This window comes from Lutra lutra, chromosome 4 (genome assembly GCF_902655055.1).
Source record: "Lutra lutra chromosome 4, mLutLut1.2, whole genome shotgun sequence".
Lineage (NCBI taxonomy): Eukaryota > Metazoa > Chordata > Mammalia > Carnivora > Mustelidae > Lutra > Lutra lutra.
The window spans coordinates 95,925,013-95,946,259 of NC_062281.1; the positions used below are offsets into that span (position 1 = coordinate 95,925,013).

At 39.2% G+C, this 21,247-nt stretch overlaps 2 protein-coding genes across 3 annotated transcripts in view; one reads left to right on the forward strand and one right to left on the reverse strand.

The window, feature by feature from the left end:
* The window catches only part of SPAG17 (sperm associated antigen 17), a 254,989-nt gene extending 238,423 nt beyond the window's left edge, over positions 1-16,566 (forward strand). The window contains exon 49 of the mRNA XM_047725498.1: positions 16,364-16,566. The gene's annotated coding sequence lies outside the window, so the exon portion shown is untranslated. The remainder of the gene's footprint in view (positions 1-16,363) is intronic.
* WDR3 (WD repeat domain 3) overlaps positions 10,006-21,247 on the reverse strand; it is a 30,383-nt gene continuing 19,141 nt past the window's right edge. For both annotated transcript variants that reach the window (XM_047725500.1, XM_047725499.1), the window contains exons 14-27: positions 20,730-20,815; positions 20,425-20,560; positions 19,755-19,811; positions 18,413-18,513; positions 18,100-18,211; positions 17,822-17,956; positions 17,508-17,558; positions 16,914-16,979; positions 16,314-16,406; positions 15,826-15,873; positions 14,889-14,932; positions 13,113-13,241; positions 11,055-11,148; positions 10,006-10,740 (exon numbers count right to left, since the gene is read on the reverse strand). In XM_047725500.1, the coding sequence (XP_047581456.1) occupies positions 10,585-10,740; positions 11,055-11,148; positions 13,113-13,241; positions 14,889-14,932; positions 15,826-15,873; positions 16,314-16,406; positions 16,914-16,979; positions 17,508-17,558; positions 17,822-17,956; positions 18,100-18,211; positions 18,413-18,513; positions 19,755-19,811; positions 20,425-20,560; positions 20,730-20,815 (1,308 nt within the window). In that variant the 3' untranslated portion in view covers positions 10,006-10,584. The remainder of the gene's footprint in view (positions 10,741-11,054; positions 11,149-13,112; positions 13,242-14,888; positions 14,933-15,825; positions 15,874-16,313; positions 16,407-16,913; positions 16,980-17,507; positions 17,559-17,821; positions 17,957-18,099; positions 18,212-18,412; positions 18,514-19,754; positions 19,812-20,424; positions 20,561-20,729; positions 20,816-21,247) is intronic.

Sequence of the window (21,247 nt, forward strand, 5' to 3'; positions counted from 1 at the left end):
CAGAAGTCTGGCAGCCTTCCTTCATCTTGTCCTATCTCTCTCCCTGTCAAGGCCAAACCAGCAGCATTTCTGCTCATGTAACATTCTCAAAAACCTGTCAGTCTTCATGGAAGTCGAGATCCACATCATTAGACATGAGGCTTCTCCACAGATCCTCCCTGGATGACTGCACTTCTATTCCTGGCTTCTGCTGAGATGCCTGATTGTGTCTGTGGTCATAAACCTAATCTCTCCAGCACACACATCCTTGGTGACCACTCCAGGGTATGCCTTTGCAATGTTTTGCAGTATGGATAGAATGTTAATTTTCGAACTCATCATGTTTTAGTTCCTTTTTGCTAACCAGTTCCTTCCTCAAATTCTTTCTTTCCCCTTGCATTTGACTATAAGCAGCAAGAAACCAGGCCACGTCTTCCATTTTTGCTTGGAAACTTCAGCTAAATATTCAATGTCATTGTTCACAAGTTCTACTTTAAACCCAAAAGCAGAAGACAGGTCAGCCAAGGTTTCTGCCACCTTTTAACTTTTCCTCCAGTGTCCAACAACATGTTCATTTCTGAGGTTGCACCAGAAGCACCTTTAATGTTTATACTTCTATCAGTATTTTTATGGTGATGTAGAAATTCTCCGAGACGACAGAAACTTTCTCTGCTGCCTCCATGGCTTCCTTCTGAACCGTCACCAAAATTGTTTTTAAGTCCTTATGTCTACCAACAATCATTTAAAGATACCTAGACTTTTTATCACACTTCTCAAAATTCTCCCTTTACTCACTGCCCAATTCCAAAGCCACTTCCACATTTTTAGGCCTTTGTTCCAGCAGCATCCCACTTCCTGGTATCACTGTTAGTTTCCTGAGGCTTCCATAACAAATTACCACAACCTGGGTGATTTAAGACAAGTTAGTATTTTCTTGCAGTTCAGGAAACCAGAGCATTCAGGGCTGGTTCCATCTAGAGGCTGAAGAATTTGTTCCTGCTGTTCTCCTAGCTTCTGGCAGTAGTCAGTCCTTGGTGTGCCTTGACTAAAAGCTACATCACGCCAATTCCAGTCTCTGCCTCTGTGGTCACATGGCCTCCTTCCCTGTGTCTCCTCACACTGCATTTTTACATGACAGGAGTCACTGGATTTAGGGCCCACTCCAATCAGGTATGACCTCATCTTAACTAATTACCTTTATAAAGACCCTATTTCCAAATAAGGTTACATTCACAGGTTCTAGGTAGATGTAAATTTTTGGAGACCACTCTTTAAACTACTACATATTTTAATATTATTTTGAGAATATTTCTGACCTTGCAAACTCCTTGAAAAAGGGTCTTATAGACCCCCAGAGGTCTTAAAATATACTTTGGGAACCAGTGAAATCATGGTTTATGTCAGTTCTACTCTATGACTTTTGGAAGTTATTCTAAACTGAGAAGTGGTGAAATCTACATCACTAGTTAGACAACTCTAAACTACAGAACAGCATTCGAATAGATACGTAATTCCTGTTGGCACCAATATATCCTAATTTCGTGAATCTACCTAATAGAAGAAATGTCTTAAGTGATGTTGCCTTTATGCCTCTGTTCACAGTATCAGAGTTAATGTGATTGAAAGATGCCCACTATACTTATTCTTTTATTATAAAGACAAGTATCTAGTGTAAAGATTCTAATATCACCAAGAGCTAACATAATATTTTAGTCTTTTTCTTTCCCATCCCTTCTAATGTGTGTGTGTACTGGAATCATTCTGTAGTTTTAGATCTTGTGTAGTTCACGTAGTAACAAGAGTACCGTTCTTGTATTTGAGCCAGTAAGCACTTCACAATAACTTTATGAAGGTAGACACTTATGTGCCTAATTTGTAGATGAGGAATCCAAAACATCACGTTAGGTAATTCGCTCTATAGAAGCTCTATTAGTTATCTGTTGCTACATAACAAATTACCCCAAAACTTACTGGCTTAAAGCAACAGACACTTAAGATCTCATAGCTTCTGTGATTCCAGAATCCAGACAGAGCTCAGTTGGATCCTCTGGCTTAACTAGGAATGAACGTGCTTTCAGCCCACTGAGGTAGTCATCAGCAGGATGCGGTTCCTTGCCACGTGAGGCTCTCCTAAAGGAATCTCACAGCAGGGCAGCTGGGTTTATCAGAACAAGAGCCTGAGAGTGTGAGCAAGACAGAATTCACAGTGTTTTATAACCCAGTCCTGGAACAGACATGTTATTAAGTTTGCTGTATTCTGTTCTTCAGAAGCCAGTCACTAGGTTCTGCCCACACTCACGGGAAGGAATTACACAAGGGCAACTCCCATGTGACCTAACAAGGGTTGGGGCCAGTGACTGTTGGACACACTGAGCTCAGTGTTTGCTCAGTCCTAAAATCACATGAGAGCTGCTTGCAGTCCACAACATTTCAGAAATAATGACAGGACTTAGAATATAAGGTGATGTTATTCCTAAGAACCTCAGTCTCATCTCAAAACGTGGGATCTTTCATTGTGAGGAAAGGGGGTAGATTGTGGATAGTGTATGTAGGCCAGGTGGCTTCTTCCTGAGTCTGTGGCTGGCCTGGAAAGGTTACACTGAGCAGGCTCATCAATTGTACTGATAAGGAGGTGGAACCCTACATACAGTTTTGAGCCCAACGACAGACACCACTGCCTCCTTGGTCACTATCCTACGTCCTCTCCCAGATTTAGAGATTTCTGTGGGAGATCTATGACTTAGGACACTTGAACTGAGAAACCATTTAATAACCAAGTACACCAAGCACCTAACTTCCAGCCAGGAAATCTCAAAATGGTTAAGTGTTATCTTCTTTACATAGAGACATATATAAAGATATAAAAGCTTAGATGTTCTGTGCCCAATAAACCATTCATGAGGCTTTTCTTTATGGCATCAGCAGCTTCTACAACTACACTGCATAGTTTGCAAGGTGTGTAACTCGTTACATGGTTCTGGTACTAAGGACTGAATCTAGCCAATGACCAGCTAAGCCAGTAAATGCTGACTTAATGACTGGAAACTGGCTTGGCTTAAAATTTTTAAAAAGTTTTTTTTAAAGATTTTATGTATTATTTTTAGAGTACGAGTGAGGAGAGGCTAAGGCAGAGGGAGAAATTAGCTGAAGCCAACTCTGTGGATTGCAGAGCCCGACAAGGGGCTTGATCCCACAACTGCAAGATCATGACCTGTGCCAAAACTGAAAGTCAGATGCTGAGCCACACAGGGGCCTCTAAAATCTACTTTATAACTGACTAGTTAACCTCAAACCTTTAGGGTTAAGGAGAGTCAAGTATTTTGACCAAAAGTTAGAGCTCAGTTACTTCCTGTACACATCATTTCATCTGTCCTAAGCTCTCCTTCTCTTTGGTTTGTGTAATACCTACCAGACAGACACACCTTTAAATCCCCTGCTACTGTTCATCTTACCTGATGGCAAAGCTATGGGAAAGCAACACTTTTAAATACAAGTAGAGTACCCTCCTGACCTTGTTTTGGTTTGGAAAACATCAAAAACATTAATGGGAAATGCTGGTTTCCTATTTTCTGATGAATACTTCCAAGCGCAAACGTGATATGGATCCAGCCTTTGCTCATTAAAGAATTAGGATATCTTTCAATAAGTAACTAACTCCTCTCCCTAGTGACAGGAACAGATGCTTAAAGAAAAGGCTGCTTCTTCAGACGAGAAGCACCTAAAATCCATTATCTCTTCTCTTACCTTTTTGTAGTTAAGCCTCAGGAACTCTATGTTACAATACTCTTTACTTATATTCTGTGCAACAAATAATACCACCATGTTCCTTACCTTACTTCAGAGACTGTGTTGTTATGGTCAGGAACTGTACCAGACTTGTGGCTAGGGACCATCAGATAACCACACCACAAGAACTGCAGCTCTGAAACTGGCAAGAAAATGATGGCACCACAATATAGTATCTTAAATGAAATGGACAAATTCACAGGACACCTGACTGAAGAAGATACACAGAGATAAAAGATGGCAGCGGAGTAGGAGTACCCTATGCTCATTTTGTCCAATGATAAAATCACCATAAATACCCCAGAAATCAATCTTACGACTGACAGACAAGCTCCACAACTAAAGGGAGAGAAGGGACCACATCAAAGCAGCAGCAAGCATGGAAATGTGTTTTAGGGGAGAAATGGATCATGGCTGCTATGGAGGGGAGGGAACTGTGGTCGTGGAGAAGGGCAGGAGAGAGCAGCAGCAGGGGAACAAATCCAGGAGAATATTTCCTAGAAGCCATTGGCTTGGAAAATGAGAAGGCTTAATTTCATTGACTTCTTACAAAGAGTGGGACTTAAAGCCTGGAGTTTTAAAGGTCAGCAGGCTTGGCTGGGATAGAGCCCAGAGGGTAACTGTGGTGCTCCAGAAGAGAAGGCAGGCAAACAACCTGAGGGCAAACAGCATGGAAACAGCCATCTGAAAAATATGCCTGGGACATGGGTGTGTGTGTGTGTGTAGGGGGTGGATTATCAATATTCAGATACCTCTCTGAGAACAAAGGAGCTGGCTGGTGCCATTTCCCTTGCGCCCCCTCCCCTCCACCGCCCCGAAACACACCCACCAAAAGGAAGCAGCTCAGCACTGACACTGGCTGTCTAACTTGATTACAACAAACCCCACACACCTGTGCTCTTAGGACTGCCTTCTTAGTCAAGCTTGCCTCAGTTGCAGTGTGGTGGGCCACTACCCCCGAATATCAGCACAAACTCCTACCCACACACCACATCTCTCCACCAGAGTTCTGTAGGGCCTCAGTTTTGGTGGAGTGGTGTGAAAACTCATTTCATAGGTAGACCAGAGTATACCTAGTTAAAACTCACCACATTCAGGCCAGGGACCAAACACTGTCCACAGCAGACAAGGAGAGCCTCTACAGAGGACTGGCCTAAAAGACAGAACAGCTAAAAAACAGCAGTGTAGGCAGCACACACTGGAGACACTCCCTGAAGCACCAGCTCTGGGCACTACATGACCTCTTTTTCAAAAAGACCATTACTTTCAGGAGCAGAAATCCTAATGGACTTTTCTAACACACAGAAAAAAGTAGAGACTAGACACAATGCCAAGACAGAGTAATTTATTCCAAATGCAAGAACAAGATAAGGCCACAGACAGAGATAAAAGCATAACAGATATAAGTAACATAACTGATGGAGAATTTAAAGCAACAATCATAAGGATACTCACTGGGCTTGAGAAAAGAACAGAAGATATCAGTGAGATCCTTACTACAGAGACAAAGGAGTTAAAAAAGAATCAGAAATGAAGAATGCAATAAATGAGACTAGAAACAGGCTTGATGCAATGAAGAGCAGGCTGGAAGAAACAGAGGAATGAATTAACAAGAAGACAAAGGAAAATAATGAAGCTGAAAAAAAGGGAAAAAGAATTATGGAACATGAAAATAGACTTAAGGAACTTAGTGACTCCATCAAATGTAGTAACATTCCTATCATAGGTGTCTCAGAAGAGAACGAGAGAGAAAAGGGGGCAGAAAATTTATTTTAAGAAATAATAGCAGAGGGGCGCCTGGGTGGCTCAGTGGGTTAAGCCTCTGCCTTCTGCTCAGGTCATGAACTCAGGGTCCTGGGATCAAGCCCTGCATGGGGGAGGCATTCTCTGCTCAGCAGGGAGTCTGCTTTCTCTTCTCTCCCTTCTCTCTGTGCCTGTTGCTCTGCCTACTTGTGATCTCTCTCTGTCCAAAAAAATAATAATAATAATAGCAGAAAACTTCCAAATCTGGGGAAGGAAACAGATATCCAGATCCAGGAGGCACAGGGAACTCCTATCAAATCAACAAAAACAGGTCAGCAAGAAGACATGTTATAATTAAATTTGCAAAATATATTGATAAAAAAAATCTTAAAACCAACAAGACAAAAGAAATCCCTAATTTACAAGGGAAAACCCATAAGGCTAGCTGGAGGTTTCTCAAGAGAAATTTGGCAAGCCAGAAGGGAGTGGCCTGATATATTCGAAGTGCTGAATGAGAAAAATCTGCAGCCAAAAATACTCCATCCAGCAAAACTATTGTTCAGAACAGAAGGAGAGAAAGCTTCCCTGACAAAAAATGAAAGGAATCCATGATCACTAAACCAGCACTGCAAGAAATATTAAAGGGGACTCTGAGTGCAAAAGAGAGACCAAAAGTGGCAAAGATGAGAAAGGGTCCGAGAAAATCTCCAGAAACGAGAAAATAAGTAATAAAGTGGCAATAAATACATGTCTATCAATAATTACTTTTAATGTAAATGGACTAAACAACCAAAAGACACACGGCATCAAAATGGATAAAAAAAGACTCGTCTATATGCTGCCTACAAGAGGGTCATTTTAAAGATACCTACAGATTGAATGTGAGGGGTAGAGAAATATTTATCATGCAAATGGATGTCAAAAGAAAGCCAGAGTAGCAATGCATCTATTAGAAAAACTAGACTTTAAAACAAAGACTATAAAAATGGATAGAGGCTATAAAAACAAAGGGGACATTCCAATAAGAAGATGTAACAATTGTAAATATTTATGTCCCCAAATTGGGAGAATCCGCACATATAAGACAATAACAAACATAAAGGAACTATATGGATTATAACAATAATAGTAGGGGACTTTAATACTCCATTCACGACAGTGGACAGATCACCTAAACAGAAAACCAACAAGGAAACAATGGCTTTGAATGATGCAGATGGACTTAACAGACATATTCAGAACATTCCATTCTAAAGCAGAATACAAATTCTTTTCAAGTACATATGAAACAGTCTCCAGAAAAGATCACATATTAGGTCACAAAACAGGCTTCAACAAATACAAAAAGACTGAGATCATACCTACCTTTTCTGACTACCATACTATGAAACTGGGAAGTCAACTGTAAGAAAAAAATCTGGAAAGACTACAAATACATGGAAGTTAAACACCATGCTACTAAACCATGAATGGGTTAACCAGGAAATCAAAAATACATGGAAACAAATGAAAACAAAAATGTAACAGTCCAAAACCTTTTGGATGCAGCAAAAGTGGTCCTAAGGCACATAGCAATACAGCCCTTTCTCAAGAAGCAAGAAAAATTTCAAATAAACAACCTAACCTTACACCTGGAAGGAGCTGGAAAAAGAAGAACAGATGAAGCCTAAATCCAGCATAAGGGAAGTAATAAAAATTACAGCAGAAATACGTGATATAGAAACTAAAAAAACAACAGAACAGATCGATGACACTAAGAGCTGGTTCTTTGAGAAAAATCAGTAAAACTGATAAATCTCTAGCCAGATATATCAAGAAAAAGAGAAAGGACTCAAAATCACAAATGAGAGACGATAAGTAACAATTATAAGATAATATTATGAAAAATTAAATGCCAACAAACTGGACAACCTGGAAGAAATGGATAAATTTCTGGAAACATATGAACTACCAAAATTGAAACAAGAATAGAAAACGTGAGCAGGTTGATAACCAACAAAAGTCCAGTCCCAGAGGGCTTCACAGGGGAATTCTACCAAACATTTAAAGATTAATACCTATTCTTCTCAAGCTGTTCCAAAAAATGGAAGAGGAAAGAAAACTTCCAAATTCATCCTATAACACCAGCATTAGCCTGATACCAAAACCAGATAAAGACTCCACTAAAAAAGAGAACTAAAGGCCAACATCCCTGATGAACATGGATGCAATATTTCTCAATAAAATAATAGCAAACTGAATCCAACAGTACATTAAAAGAATCATTCACGACGATCAAGTGGGATTTACTCCTGGGCTACAAGGGTGGTTCAACATATTCACAAATCAATCAACGTGATACACCACATTAATAAAAGAAGGGATAAGAACCATATGAGCCTTTCAATAGATGCAGAAAAAGCATTTGACGAAGTACAACATCAATTCATAATAAAAACCCCCAACAAAGTAAGTTTAGAGGGAACATATTTCAACATAATAAAGACCATATATGAAAAACCCACAGTTAATATCATCCTCAATGGGAAAAACTGAGAACTTTTCCTCTACGGTCAGGAACGTGACAGGGATGTCTACTCTCACCACTTTTATTCAACACAGCCACAACAATCAGACAACAAAAAGAAAGAGAAGTCATCCAAACTGCAACAAAGAAGTAAAACCTTCACTATTTGCAGATGACATGACACTCTATGACAAAACGTTGAAAAACTCCACTAAAAAAACTGCTAGAACGGATAAACAAGTTCAGTAAAGTTGCAGGATACAAAATGAATGTACAGAAATCTGTTGCATTTCTATACACTAATAATGAAGCAGGAGAAAGAGAAATCAAGGAACCAATCCCATTTACAATTGCACCAAAACCAAGATACCTAGGTAGGGTACTGGCACAAAAATAGACACATAGAACAATAGAAAAGAAAAGAAAACCCAGAAATAGACCCACAACTATATGGTCAATTAATCCTTGACAAAGCAGGAAAGAATATGTGATGTCAAAAAGACAGTCTCTTTAACAAGTGGTGTTGGGAAAACCAAACAGAAACATGCAAAAGAAAGAAACTAGACCACTTCCTCACATCAAACATAAAAATCAATTCAAAATGGATTAAAGACCTAAATGTGAGACCTAAATGTGAGACAGGAAACCATCAAAATCCTGGAGGACACAGGCAGTAACCTCTTTGACACTGGCCATAGCAACTTCTAGATATTGCTCCTGAGGTAAGGGAAATAAAAGCAAAAATAAACTATTGGGACTTCATCAAAATAAAAAGCTTCTGCACTGGAAAGAAAACAGTTGACAAAACTAAAGGGCAATAGAATGGGAGAAGATATTTGCAAGTGACATATCTGATAAAGGGTTAATATCCAATACATAAAGAACTTATCAAATTCAACACCCCAAAACAACTAATCCAATTTAAAAATGTACAGAAGACGTGAATAGTTTTCCAAAGAAGACAGATGGCCAACAGATAGATGAAAAGATGTTCAACATCACTTACCATCAAAGAAATGCAAATCAAAACCACACTGAGGTATTACCTCACACCTGTCAGAATGGCTAAAATCAACAACACAAGAAACAAGTGTTGGCGAGGATGTGGATAAAGGAGAACTCTCTAGCCCTGCTGGTGGGAATGCCAACTGGTGCAGCCACTCTGGAAAACAGCATGGAGCTTCCTCAAAAAATTAAAAACAGAACTACCCTATGATCCAGCAATTGCACTACTGGGTATATATCCAAAGGATACAAAAATACTAATTCAAAAGGATACATGCACCTTTAGATGTTTATAGCAGCATTATCTACAACAACCAAATATGGAAACAGAACACATGTCCATCCACTGATGAATGAATAAGGAAGATGTAGTATATACACACACAATGGAATATTACTCGGCCATTAAAAAGAATGAAATCTTGCCATTTGCCATGATATGGATGGAGCCAGCCAGTATAATTCTAAGTGAAATTAAGTCAGAGAAAGACAGATACCATATGATTTCACTCATATGTGAAATTTAAGAAAAAAAAGAGCAAAGGGAAAAAAAGAAAGAGACAAACCAAGAAAAACAGATTCTTAACTACAGAGAATAAACTGATGGTTACTGGAGAGGAGGTGGGTGGGGGGATGGGCTAAACAGGTAATGAGGATTAAGGAGGGCACTTGTGATGAGCACCAGTTGTACGAAAGTGTTGAATCAATGTGCTGGGCGTGTGACTCTAATATTACAGTGTATATTAACTAACTGGAATTTAGATAAGTCTTTTTAAAAAAACATCAAAAAAAGGACACAGACGTCTGCACAGAACTGCAACAAGGTTGAGGCAGTAACTTAAAAACTTCCGACGAATAGAAGCCAGGCCCAATCCTTTATCCATTTCTTCTAGAATATTCCCACCTCCCCAAATTCTTACCATGCATGTACATATGTATGTATGTATTTATATGGCATCAATCACCCAGAAGTCCGGCAAGGCATCTCAGCTTGACTACAGTTTAATTAGAAACAACTATTTGGAGAATTATAAAAAATTAGCAATTAGATATTTTTATATACAGATGTAACCCCTTGTAAGAGGTAAAGTTGAAAGAGGGTGTTTTAGTGAATTTTTATGGTCTTTTTCAGCTCTGTAAGTCCAAGACTGCATTTAATGGAAGAGGGCAATCAATTGTGCACCTGACACTCTCTGTAGAGGCAAAACATACTACAAAGAGTAACACATCATTAAATCTTCTGTTATCACAGAAATAAGCAAAACTTTTGAATTGTTCATTTCAGCTCTAGTAAAAAACTAGTTTAAAAAAAAAAAAAAGTTCATTGTTCCCTGCTGGAATACAATGGAACAACTCCTGAAGGGCTCAACCTTCGGGGGCATGGGAAGATTTTACATTATCACGCCCGCAGTCCTGCACTGGGCTTTTCTTCAGGCAAAGCTGGGAACCACATCCTGACACCTTCTGTAACCAAACTCTTGTTACTTGGTTATTTTCAAGTTGACACCAATTCTACTGTTTAGAAGTCCTTTTAAATAAAAAGAAAAGGGCACCACATTTGAGTTCTAAGTGTATGTTAAAATTAGCTTCTCCCTCTTTTTCCTCTTCCTCTTCTTTTCTTCCAACTGGCTGGTCGCATCAGCAAAAAACATAACTTCACTTTTTGCCTCGCATTCCCTCTTGAGATATTCAAGACCTGCCATGTTGAATCCAATAACATCCTGGGGGATGGGGGGAGCAGATAAGAAAGATTAAATGACCCTTCTCTCACTTCATTCAATACAGCAGTATATGTGAGTCAGGAGAACCAATGCTTCAGGTGTTCTTACTCATCTCTCATCTAAGGTCTTTCTGGTCTGGTTTTGTTTTCTTTTTTCTATTGCTACCAGCTCCAACAAAAATCTTCCCTCAAATACTGACAGATGTCTGGTCAGTACCACCAGAGACAAGGCACGGCTCACTGTGCTACTTCTAAGTCACACACACACACCAGGATTTCTCCCTAGTTACTGTACTTCTCTACAAGGATACCTACCCGGACTTGGCTGACTTTTGAAATAGTTGTTTCCTTTAACTTTTCAATCACTGGCACAAGCATTTGGTTACTAGTAATCTGCCCGAAGTGAATCCTAATATGAAAACAAAACAGTCACGTTACAAAGAGAGGTAGTGGTTCTGGCTCTGCTTACCCCCTTCTAGAAAAGCAAATTGACAATATCAAAGTAAAAACAACAACAACAACAACAACAACACCCAAAAGGATTCATTTTACCCTATCATCATGGCAATACAGAAATGCTGGCAAAAAACAGCTAAAGAGGGGCGCCTGGGTGGCTCAGTGGGTTAAAGCCGCTGCCTTCGGCTCAGGTCATGATCCCAGGGTCCTGGGATCGAGCCCCACACCGGGCTCTCTGCTCAGCGGGGAGCCTGCTTCCCTTCCTTTCTCTCTGCCTGCCTCTCTGCCTACTTGTGATCTGTCTGTCAAATAAATAAATAAAATCTTTAAAAAAAAAAAAAAACAGCTAAAGATATTTCTCCCCTGTTACTCAGTTTTATCGGATGTCAATTTTAACACTACTATTATAAGATATGACACATTCAACTCATTTGCAAAGCTGGCTCTTTGAGCAGCCATCTACCATGTGGCCACAGACTCTGACAACAGTACTTTATGGAACACTCAGAGAGAAATGAGCACTCTAAGAAATGCTAACTCAAGTAAGGTTTATTACTATTTCTAGTGAAGCCTCAGCAAAAAGGAGTTCCTGATCAGCGTCAGACTCTGACCTAGAATCCAAGATGACATCCATGAACTCATGCCCCCTGGTGCACATCCTCAAGCTCAGGGCCCACTGCAGGACCTTACGGCACTCCCCATCCACGACCCCCCGACATGCCTGAGCCCTCATAGTGTCTCACTTAGAATCAGTAACCCTGATTTCAAAAGTACAGAGGCCACAGCGATAAGAAATTATCAGTAACATTGTTGAGTACCACCATAAGGCTCAGGACTTGCCCAGAATTAAAATATGGCAACAGAAGACTATAAACATATCACTGTCTTTCTTTTGCTACTATCTTGATGGAATAAAAGAAACAACTAAGAAGCATGAAAATAGATCAATTCAAATACAATTCATTAAATATACCTGTTTGGATTTTTTTTTAACTATTCGGTATTGGTTGATTAGTTTGTATTTTGTCTTCATAAGAGCATTTTAAGAAGTGTTCAGTGTCTCTGTTTCTGTTCTCTGCTGTAACAGTTGGAGACTGGGGTGCAGAGAGAAGGATACAAGAAGGGTATATTTTAAACTCCTATAAAATACATTCTGGGGTGCCTGGGTGGCTCAGTGGGTTAAAGCCTCTGCCTTCGGCTCAGGTCATGATCCAAGAGTCCTGGGATCAAGCCCCACATTGGGCGCTCTGCTCAGCAGGGAGCCTGCTTCCTCTCTCTCTCTCTGCCTGCCTCTCTACTTGTGATCTCTGTCAAATAAATAAAATTAAAAAAAAAAATACATTCTTCTCAATTACACACTAAGAGGAATTGTTCATATTTAAGGATAATCCAAAAAACATATTTTGTTTCTTTCTTCTCTCCCTGTATACCCTTACTTTTCCATTTGTTTCTATACAGACCTGAAACATAAAGTCACCATTCCTTACAATGCTATTATGAGGACAAAACTCAATTGTTTTGCTTAGAGTTAAAATCAAATAAACAGACAAGCAAATAATAATAATTAAAAAAAAAAACACAAATGAGACAAACTGGCCATTCAGTAACAGGTTCTCAGCAAACAGACAAGGACAAGAGCTACTGCAACCTGGAGATCCATGCTTATGCAAGCATCCCTGAGCCATGTTCCATCTTGTGACTTAAAGAGGTGGGCCATCGCTCTGCTTGTTTAAGGACATGACTGATTCTATGGGATAACAATTTATGTCACACAACAATGAAGTCCTGTAACCATCTCTCAGTCTGAAACATCAGACTTCTGAATCCCAGAGTGTTGACACCATCAGTTCAAGTAGCACTGGAGCAGTGTACTTGTGTAGGCTGAGTATACACAGTATTCTTAGGAAAGGCTGTTACCTGAGCAGAAAGAAGAGGCACCTACACAGGAGTTCAATATCAGAGCCCAGCTGGATGAATTCATTGAAGAGCTTAAGGATGTCTGGGACGTAAGAAAAAGGTAGCACAAGCAGAGACTCTTCCAGCTCACTGAAGAAGAAGGGAATAAACATTAAAAATGCCACATTACTCAACACATTCAGTGTTTAAATCTTTTACTATTTTTCCCTCCCGCTTTTATATTTGAACAGACCTTACCCATTTAGGGTTGAATTAATTATTCATCTATATTCTGGATGGTTCCCTCTTTTTAATATTTTATTTTTATATTTAATATTTTAATCTATTTGATGCATTCTGGTCCGTGGCATGCTAGGACACTTTTTTTTTTTTTTTTTGGAGAAATAACTAATTTCTCCCAAGTCTATTGTTGAATATTCCACCTTTATATGATACTTCTTTCTGCCATAGATTGAGACATAGGAGATTCTGTTTCAGGGCTTTCAAGTCTGTTTAATGATCGAGTCTGACAATAATCCTGTAATATTTTAGTTTTGCTAATGTCACAGCTTTTTAATCTAGCTTTTAAATCTTCTGGATTGTTTTGTTTTACTTTTTTTGAACTAGTGCTAGGATCATTTCATCAACTCCAATTCCAAATCTCAAGAGGATTTCAACTGCACTCACAAACCTATAACTAGTTTAAAAAAACAAAACAAAACAAAAAAACCTCCTAATCTTTAGAACACAGAATCTTCCCTTCTAGGAATGCACAACACTTCCATTAATTTAAATTTTGTTTTACATTTCTCCAGGGAAGTTTCAGATCCTCAGACAGGTCTGTTTATTTCTTGTTGTAAGGGACACATTTAGATATTAAGAGTTTTGACGAAAATAACTTTCAGAACATTAAACTCATAAATAAAATCCAAAGGTAAAATCACAAACAAGAAACATTATCTTAAAAATATATGACAAAAGACACAAAGAATTCTTAAAATCCATTAAGAAACTCCTGAAGAGTATAAGAAAGGGCAAATAACTAAAAATTCACAGAAAAAAAACACAAATGGCCAACAAATATAAATCTGTTAATAACTGAAAGAAATTAAAATAATACAATACCACCTTTTGCCTCCAAAACTGGCAAAGAATTTTTTAAAGCCTGGTCAAAATCACTATAAGCTTTCTGGAAAGTAATTCAACACAGACCTTTCAAAAGCTCATGCCGACTGATCAGTTATTGTTAGGCTACAACAAAGATTCCTATGGTGTTCACCAAAGCAATACTGATCAAAAGCAAAAAAATTAAAGCAAATCCAATAATAATTATCCATACGATGGAATGTTTTGACATAATTCAACGAATATTTTTGAAGAATATTAGTAACTTGAGCAAATGCTCAGGAAGTATTTCATGAAAAAGGACATAAAATTAAATACATAGGATTTCATTTGTGTATATACACAGGAAATAAGCCAAAGCAAATACACAACCAAAAAAGGTTACCAGGTGGTACTTGTGACTGATAATAGATGATTTCATTACCTACAATATAAAATAGGACTTCCTTTCATTTGTCTCTAAAAGTATCTCCTTTCATACTTTACGAGGAGCCTCCTAGTTCTGCTTCAGAAAGGACAGTATAATATACTATTTTCCACCAAAATGTGGACATAATTAAATCTAGAAGAAAATAACCATGAATTATAATTTCTGTTTATTTCATGGTCAGAGAGGCATTCAATAAATGCTGTTAGTTGTTATAATTATAGTCATTGTACATTGGAACTCACCTCGACTTGATTCCTTTAAAGATCTCCAACACATAAGCTGAAGGCTATGAAGGAAGCACAACAGCCTTAGCAATACTCTAGGTTGGTTTCTACTGAAGTTCCCTAATTCCCCTCTAAAAACCATGGATCCCATTCACAGGAGAAACAATGCACTAAGATGGCAATACATGCCCGGGCTTAGAGTTTGTCCCATGTGGGTTCATCGTCCAGCTCCGCCACTTCCCAACTCTGTTCCCTTCTATGCATGAGTCAGGCCAATTGCCCATCTGTAAAATGAGGCCACACTGACTCACATGATGACCATGATGAATGACACGTGCAAGTTAAGTACTAAGTAACTGGAGACTGCTACGTAAGCATACATTTCTCTCTCTCTCCTCCTTTATCTGATTTATATCAACTTTTCCTCCAAAAATCTCAATTTCAAAGTTCATTTAGATGAAGAGAATCTTCAGATGGCTCTGGATACTGAATGTAAATAAGCACTAGAAAATACGAGAATGCGGGATGCCTGGGTGGCTCAGTTGGTTAAGTGCCTGCCTTTGACTCAGGTCATGATCCCAGGGTCCTGGGACTGAGTCCCACATCAGGCTCCCTGCTCAGCAGGGAGCCTGCTTCTCCCTCTACCTGCTGCTCCCCCTGCTTGTGCTCTCATGCTCTCCTGACAAATGAATATAAATCTTTAAAAAAAAAAAAAAAAAGAAAGAAAGAAAGAAAATAGGAGAATGCCAGTCCAATGCAACCAAATGGGTGACTTAGAAGTTACAATAAAACACTCCTTTTAAAACACTCAATACCCTGGAGAGAATATTAATGGTGAAGTATTTCCCAATACATCCAGCCTCAAATCATGCCTCTGTACTTCCTACTGTCCCTTCCTTGTCCCTGAAAGTAACCTCTGAGTAACCAAGAGGAAACTGGTAGAGACTTTACTCACAGAGATGTTGCCATAAGCCATCAGGATGGGGTTAATGGGAAGAGGAACCTGTGAAGAAATGATTAGATCAAGTCATTATAAAAACAAGAATTTGATAGTGCTTGTCACAGGCAGGGTGACAACAGTACAGTTTTTAAAGAATATACAAGAATAATCAGGCCTTTCAGTTTCCAGAGTGCTAATGAGTTTAGGAAATAGAATTCATTTGGAAATCTGTGAGGGTTGTGGTGTGTCCGAAACCACGGCAGGAGCAGTTTCTGCTCCACGCATTGAGCACCTCAGTCTGTGATTTCTGCCCCCTCGCTTTTTATTAAGACCCAGCTCCCCTCCTCCCAGTCCCTCAACTCCTTTCTACTATTTGAATTAGAGAAGACTATTACATTTATGTCATTTCCTGATCCGAGTCAGTAACTCCCACAGCGATGGTGTTCATCTCAGGAATTCCATGGACACATGTTTCTCAGGGTGTAACTCACAGACTATCTCACCTCTTTCCCTGCAGCTTTACAAATGGCTTTGTGTTCCTTCCTTTTTGCAGTCTCCTCTCGATATAGCTCGATAGCCTCCATGATCCTCTCAGCCTATGGAGATGGCGACAAAGGAGAGAAGTTATCACCATGCCCCTCCACTCCGCCAGCATCCCGGAATGCTGCAACTGAAAGGCCTGACTAGAAAAGTACCAACTAGCTTGAATCAGTTTAATAAATTAGTGCTAAGAGTGCAGAACAACATGTGACAACATCTCTGGTGTTTCTTCTTTTTAATTTACAGAGAGAAGATGAGGTGTTTTGGGTTCAGGTAAAGCTGTACAGATATACACATGTGGAGTAGGGCAGCCTCCAGGACCCCTGAGAGGTGCTGCTTCCAGGAGATTGAGCTTTCCTTTCTAGAAACCATGTGCTGATTCAGCACGACTCCTGTCCTTGTTAAAAGGGAGGACAACAATGTTCTGAGCTCCATCTATGAATTTCATCAACTTTTTGCCTCAAAAGGCTACCTGGTTGTTAAAAACTTTCAATCGAAAGTTGGGATCCTCCTTAAAAATGCATATATCCACAGATATAGAGACAGAATGTATATTGACTTACTGCTTTAACCGTTTCAATAGTTTTCTTTCCAGTAAAGTAATTGTCACCTTGAGTCTCTCCTGGAACCTGCCAGAAACAAAGAGATCCTTTAAAAATATTGACAGGCACTAAAGAACCAGTAAATGAATCCTATATCCAGAAAAGAACAGGCATCACTGTGTTATGATAACAGAGTACTTACTCAATTAATGGAGTACTTAGTAAGTGCCAGATACTATTAACCAGATAATATTAATTATTAATGGAATTTTATATCCATTATCATAAAATATCCTACTCTCTAAAAGTATAAAGAAAATGCCCAATTTCTAAAATTTTTTGATTTTTATTTTTGTTCTATGATTCTCTGAAGCCTCCTTAATAACAACAACAACAAAAAGCCAAAATGACAAATACCCAATACCAAATCTGGTCAGTCATTTGTCCCACAAAATCAGGATATACAACTGAATCAAACATGACTACACAGACTGCTTTCCACACCAGCTGGTGATGACTTGGGCATCTGGCTCCAATCCTAATTCTATCAGAAATTCTTGAAATTAAATTCCAACAAGATAATTACAATCTCAGGGTCCCCCAAAATTTACTTACTACAGGTTGGTCTTCTTTGGCTACACTCTCCTCATATTCTGCTTCCCTTCGCTGCAAAAGACATATATAAATTAATCTAGAAGAACAACCATGGTCTCCACACGAAGTGAAAGGAGACAGTGAAAAGTTGCTTCTTTCAAAACGCAATCCCCTAGAGGCACTTCTGTGTCTGTGTGCCTGCTGAGACGGCTGATGGTGGTGATGGAAACCTCTTCTGGGGGTGCCTGGATGTGCACTGGCTGAGGGGTGGCCACACTAAACAGAACTAGACATCCAACCACCAGCACATTCAGTAACCAAGCCTGAGTCCTTACCATTTCCCTTTCCTCTTCAAGAATAAGAGGCTCCCTTGTTCTTTCCCAAAGTCTCAAAGATTTGTCATGCGACGATGACACAACATAGTCTCCACTGGGGCTTACGGCCAAGCACCAAATTTCCTGGTGGTGCCCCTGGAGAGAGAAGACACAAAAACAGAAACCCTGAGAGGGAACCCTTTATTCCTTGACCGAAACCTGCTCTACCTGAGTGGCAGAACATCACTCGATCTTAAAAGTTCTGAAGTACTGAGCAAGCAAAGAAGGCCAGAGGTTACCTCCAGAGTCTGTATGTGTTCAAATTTGTCCGCATCCCACTGCTTAATCTTATGGTCCTTCCCAGCGGTGAAAAAGAGGTGGGACTTGGGCACAAACTGTAGGTACATCACACTGAAAAGTGAGAAAAGTGATCAAATGCCGTCAAATTCCATGTTAGTGAAGAGCCTCGCACACAGTTTTAAAAAGGTAGTTCTAGCATGCCTGGTTATTTGTATTTTAGAATTTTAAATTTCTGACTGAATAGACACAGATGCTCAGGGGAAATGATACGTACAGGACTTAAAAGGACGTCTTTGAAAAGACTGCACCTACCTATCATCGTGTGCAAAGAGAGACTTGTGGCAGTCCCCAAAATCCAAACCCCAGATTTTCACATTCCTGTCAGCAGAGCCCGTTGCTATTAGTGCTCCATCCTACAAGTAAGAAAAGGGAACCATTACTTGACCTGATTATCAGAAACTCTACAGTTAGATAAAGAAAGACTAACCCTTTTCTTTCAGAAACATTAAAATCAATATAAATTTCATCTCTATGAAGACCACCTATTTCTTTGCTTTTATCTAAGATTTCCTTAAAAAGTTTGTTGAGCAAAAGCAAGAACTCTTGTGGCTCCCAAGTTTTCGTATTGCTATAGGGCAGTACTGTGCCTTGGTGTCTGTTACCTATTTACTTCCTTAAGTAGGGAGAAGAACAGCTCATCTCTGTCACAGGATTTTGGGGAAGAGGTAAAAGGGAGAAAAGAAGAGTCTGGGAAAGAATCTACTAGAATATTTGCTACCCAGCCTTTTATCCCACGTTCTATTATCTTTCTTATGTCAATGCCTCATTCAAATAGTTGTCAGTGTAACAAGACCAATGGAACTATCTCACGCTGCCTACTTACTGTTAATGTACTGGTCAAAGATGGCAGTCCTTTCATACAGGCCAGACACTGTCTCTAAATACATTACTCCCACCCAGGGGTGCCCAGGTGGCTGTCATTAAGCGTCTGCCTTTGGCTCAGGTCATGCCCAGGGTCGTGGGATCAAGCCCCGCTTAGGGCTCTCTGCTCCGCAGGAAGCATGCTTCTCCCTCTCCCACTCCCCTGGCTTGTGTTCCCTCTCTCACTATGTCTCTGTCTGTCAAATAAATAAATAAAATCTTTAAAAAAAACAATACATTACTCCCACTCTTATCCGTAACTCAACACTGCAAAAAATATGATTTTGGTCAATAGACTAACAGTACAGATGTAGTGCAAAATACTGTAAATGTCCAAATACAAAGCCAAGCCAAGTTCCATCTTCTTCACTGAAATTATCTTTCAGATGAAAGGGGGATGGCTTTTTTAAAGTCTTTTGTATTTTAGGGTGCTCTACCAATTATGGTGTTTTAGACAACAAAATACCATCTGGGGAATCCACAACAGGAAGTTAGTTGTAAGGATTAACGCAGATATTTGTGAACATATCCTGGTAGCACTAAAGTAATACACACACACACACACACACAACACATGAGGTACGCTTACAATATACATTATTTAATGGATTTTTGGGAGAAAGATATACAACAGGATGAAAAAAATACTCTAAAATGAAGATAGCTAGCCAAGAACAAAGAAGGTACTTTGGAAAAGACAGCTTGTTACTAAAACACTTTAAATTTTACTTACATAAGAGATGTCCATGCATATAACAGGCAGTTTGTGTCCATAGAGTGAAAGAAAGAACTATTAAAAAAAAAAAAAAAAAGAATGTAAATAATTCATGTCTGTGTAGAAGATAAAGGCATAGTTTGTTACATGTGGATCTAAAATAGAACTTTAAGATACAATCCTAAACACTGCCATGGATTGCTTTCTATTTGTATTTTCAAAGAAGACAAGCAACCAAAGGCAGCTCATAGCTGTGACACTTTGCAACAGCGAAAACTCTTGGCACCTGCTTCCCAACAATGTTCCCAGGCCTACTGCAATCCTCCGGACTCTGGGCCTAGGGCCCAGTAATCTACAATTTTTAAAAGCAACCCAAATGATCCTGGTGTCCAGCCAAGTGTGTAATCACTGCCCAGGAGACACAGTAATGTTCTTCCACTCCTGGCTGCCACAGGATGTTCTGTCTACACATTTTCTGAGCTTATGAAATACAACTTGCTTTAAGCAAAATTTATGAGCCAAAGGGTTCTTTAAAAAAGTCTTGCTTTCCTAGTGCACCTACAATGTTTTGATTCACACATACATCTTTAGAAATATAGCACAGCTAGGCACAGTCAAGGCCACTTTCCAATCTCAACCCATGGTCAGTGAGAAAGACAGAAACTATTTCCAGGCATAATCACCGTACCTTTAAAGTGTCAACATAGAAAATTTTTACAGTACAGTCCAGCAAAGACACAGCCAACAGCTTTTGGTTGGGAGAGTAACGGACACACAGAACGTCTTCATCTAGTTGCAAGGTTCGGGTTTGCTTCACAGAAAGTCTAGCACAATGGAAAGCATGAAGAAAAAAAGAAATAAATGAGTGCTCTACAAAGGCTGACAGAAATTCCAAAAACTCCCTGGAGCGAAATACACATGTCGAAAGCCCCTTCAGTGGTTCCCCATTCTCATTCCAAAAAAAAGGACAGAAATTTAAAAATGTCTACTCACCTCTTCTGGGTACTATTTTCATCTTTTACCAACTCAAACTCCCAGAACTTGACAGATTTATCTGCACCACCTGTCACAAAGCCACGCTGAAAAGCCAATGATATTGCAATTAAAAAATATTTTATTACAGAAACTTGGGTAAGAAGTTATATATCAAAATTGTTTTTAAAAGGCATTTTCATTTAATAGCATGGGAGAATAATTTAGAAAAATGTGGTTCCTTCCTAACCCCTTTCATTGCTCTTTTGGGGCTGCTGCCACAGACCTAGCAGGGGCTAATGTAGACAGATGGTAACTAGTGTAAAGTTCTAGTTATACTTTTGTTCAGCATCAGAAAGACTCTGAACATAGTAGGGTTTCTTGCTCCACCCAAGAAAGCACCAATCAAAAGAATTTGCTATTAATTAACAAATTATATAAATCACATATATATATTTATATATATACTTATATATAAATATATAAATTAATTAATAAAACGGTTTGACAAATATACACAGACTGGAATATCAAAATAG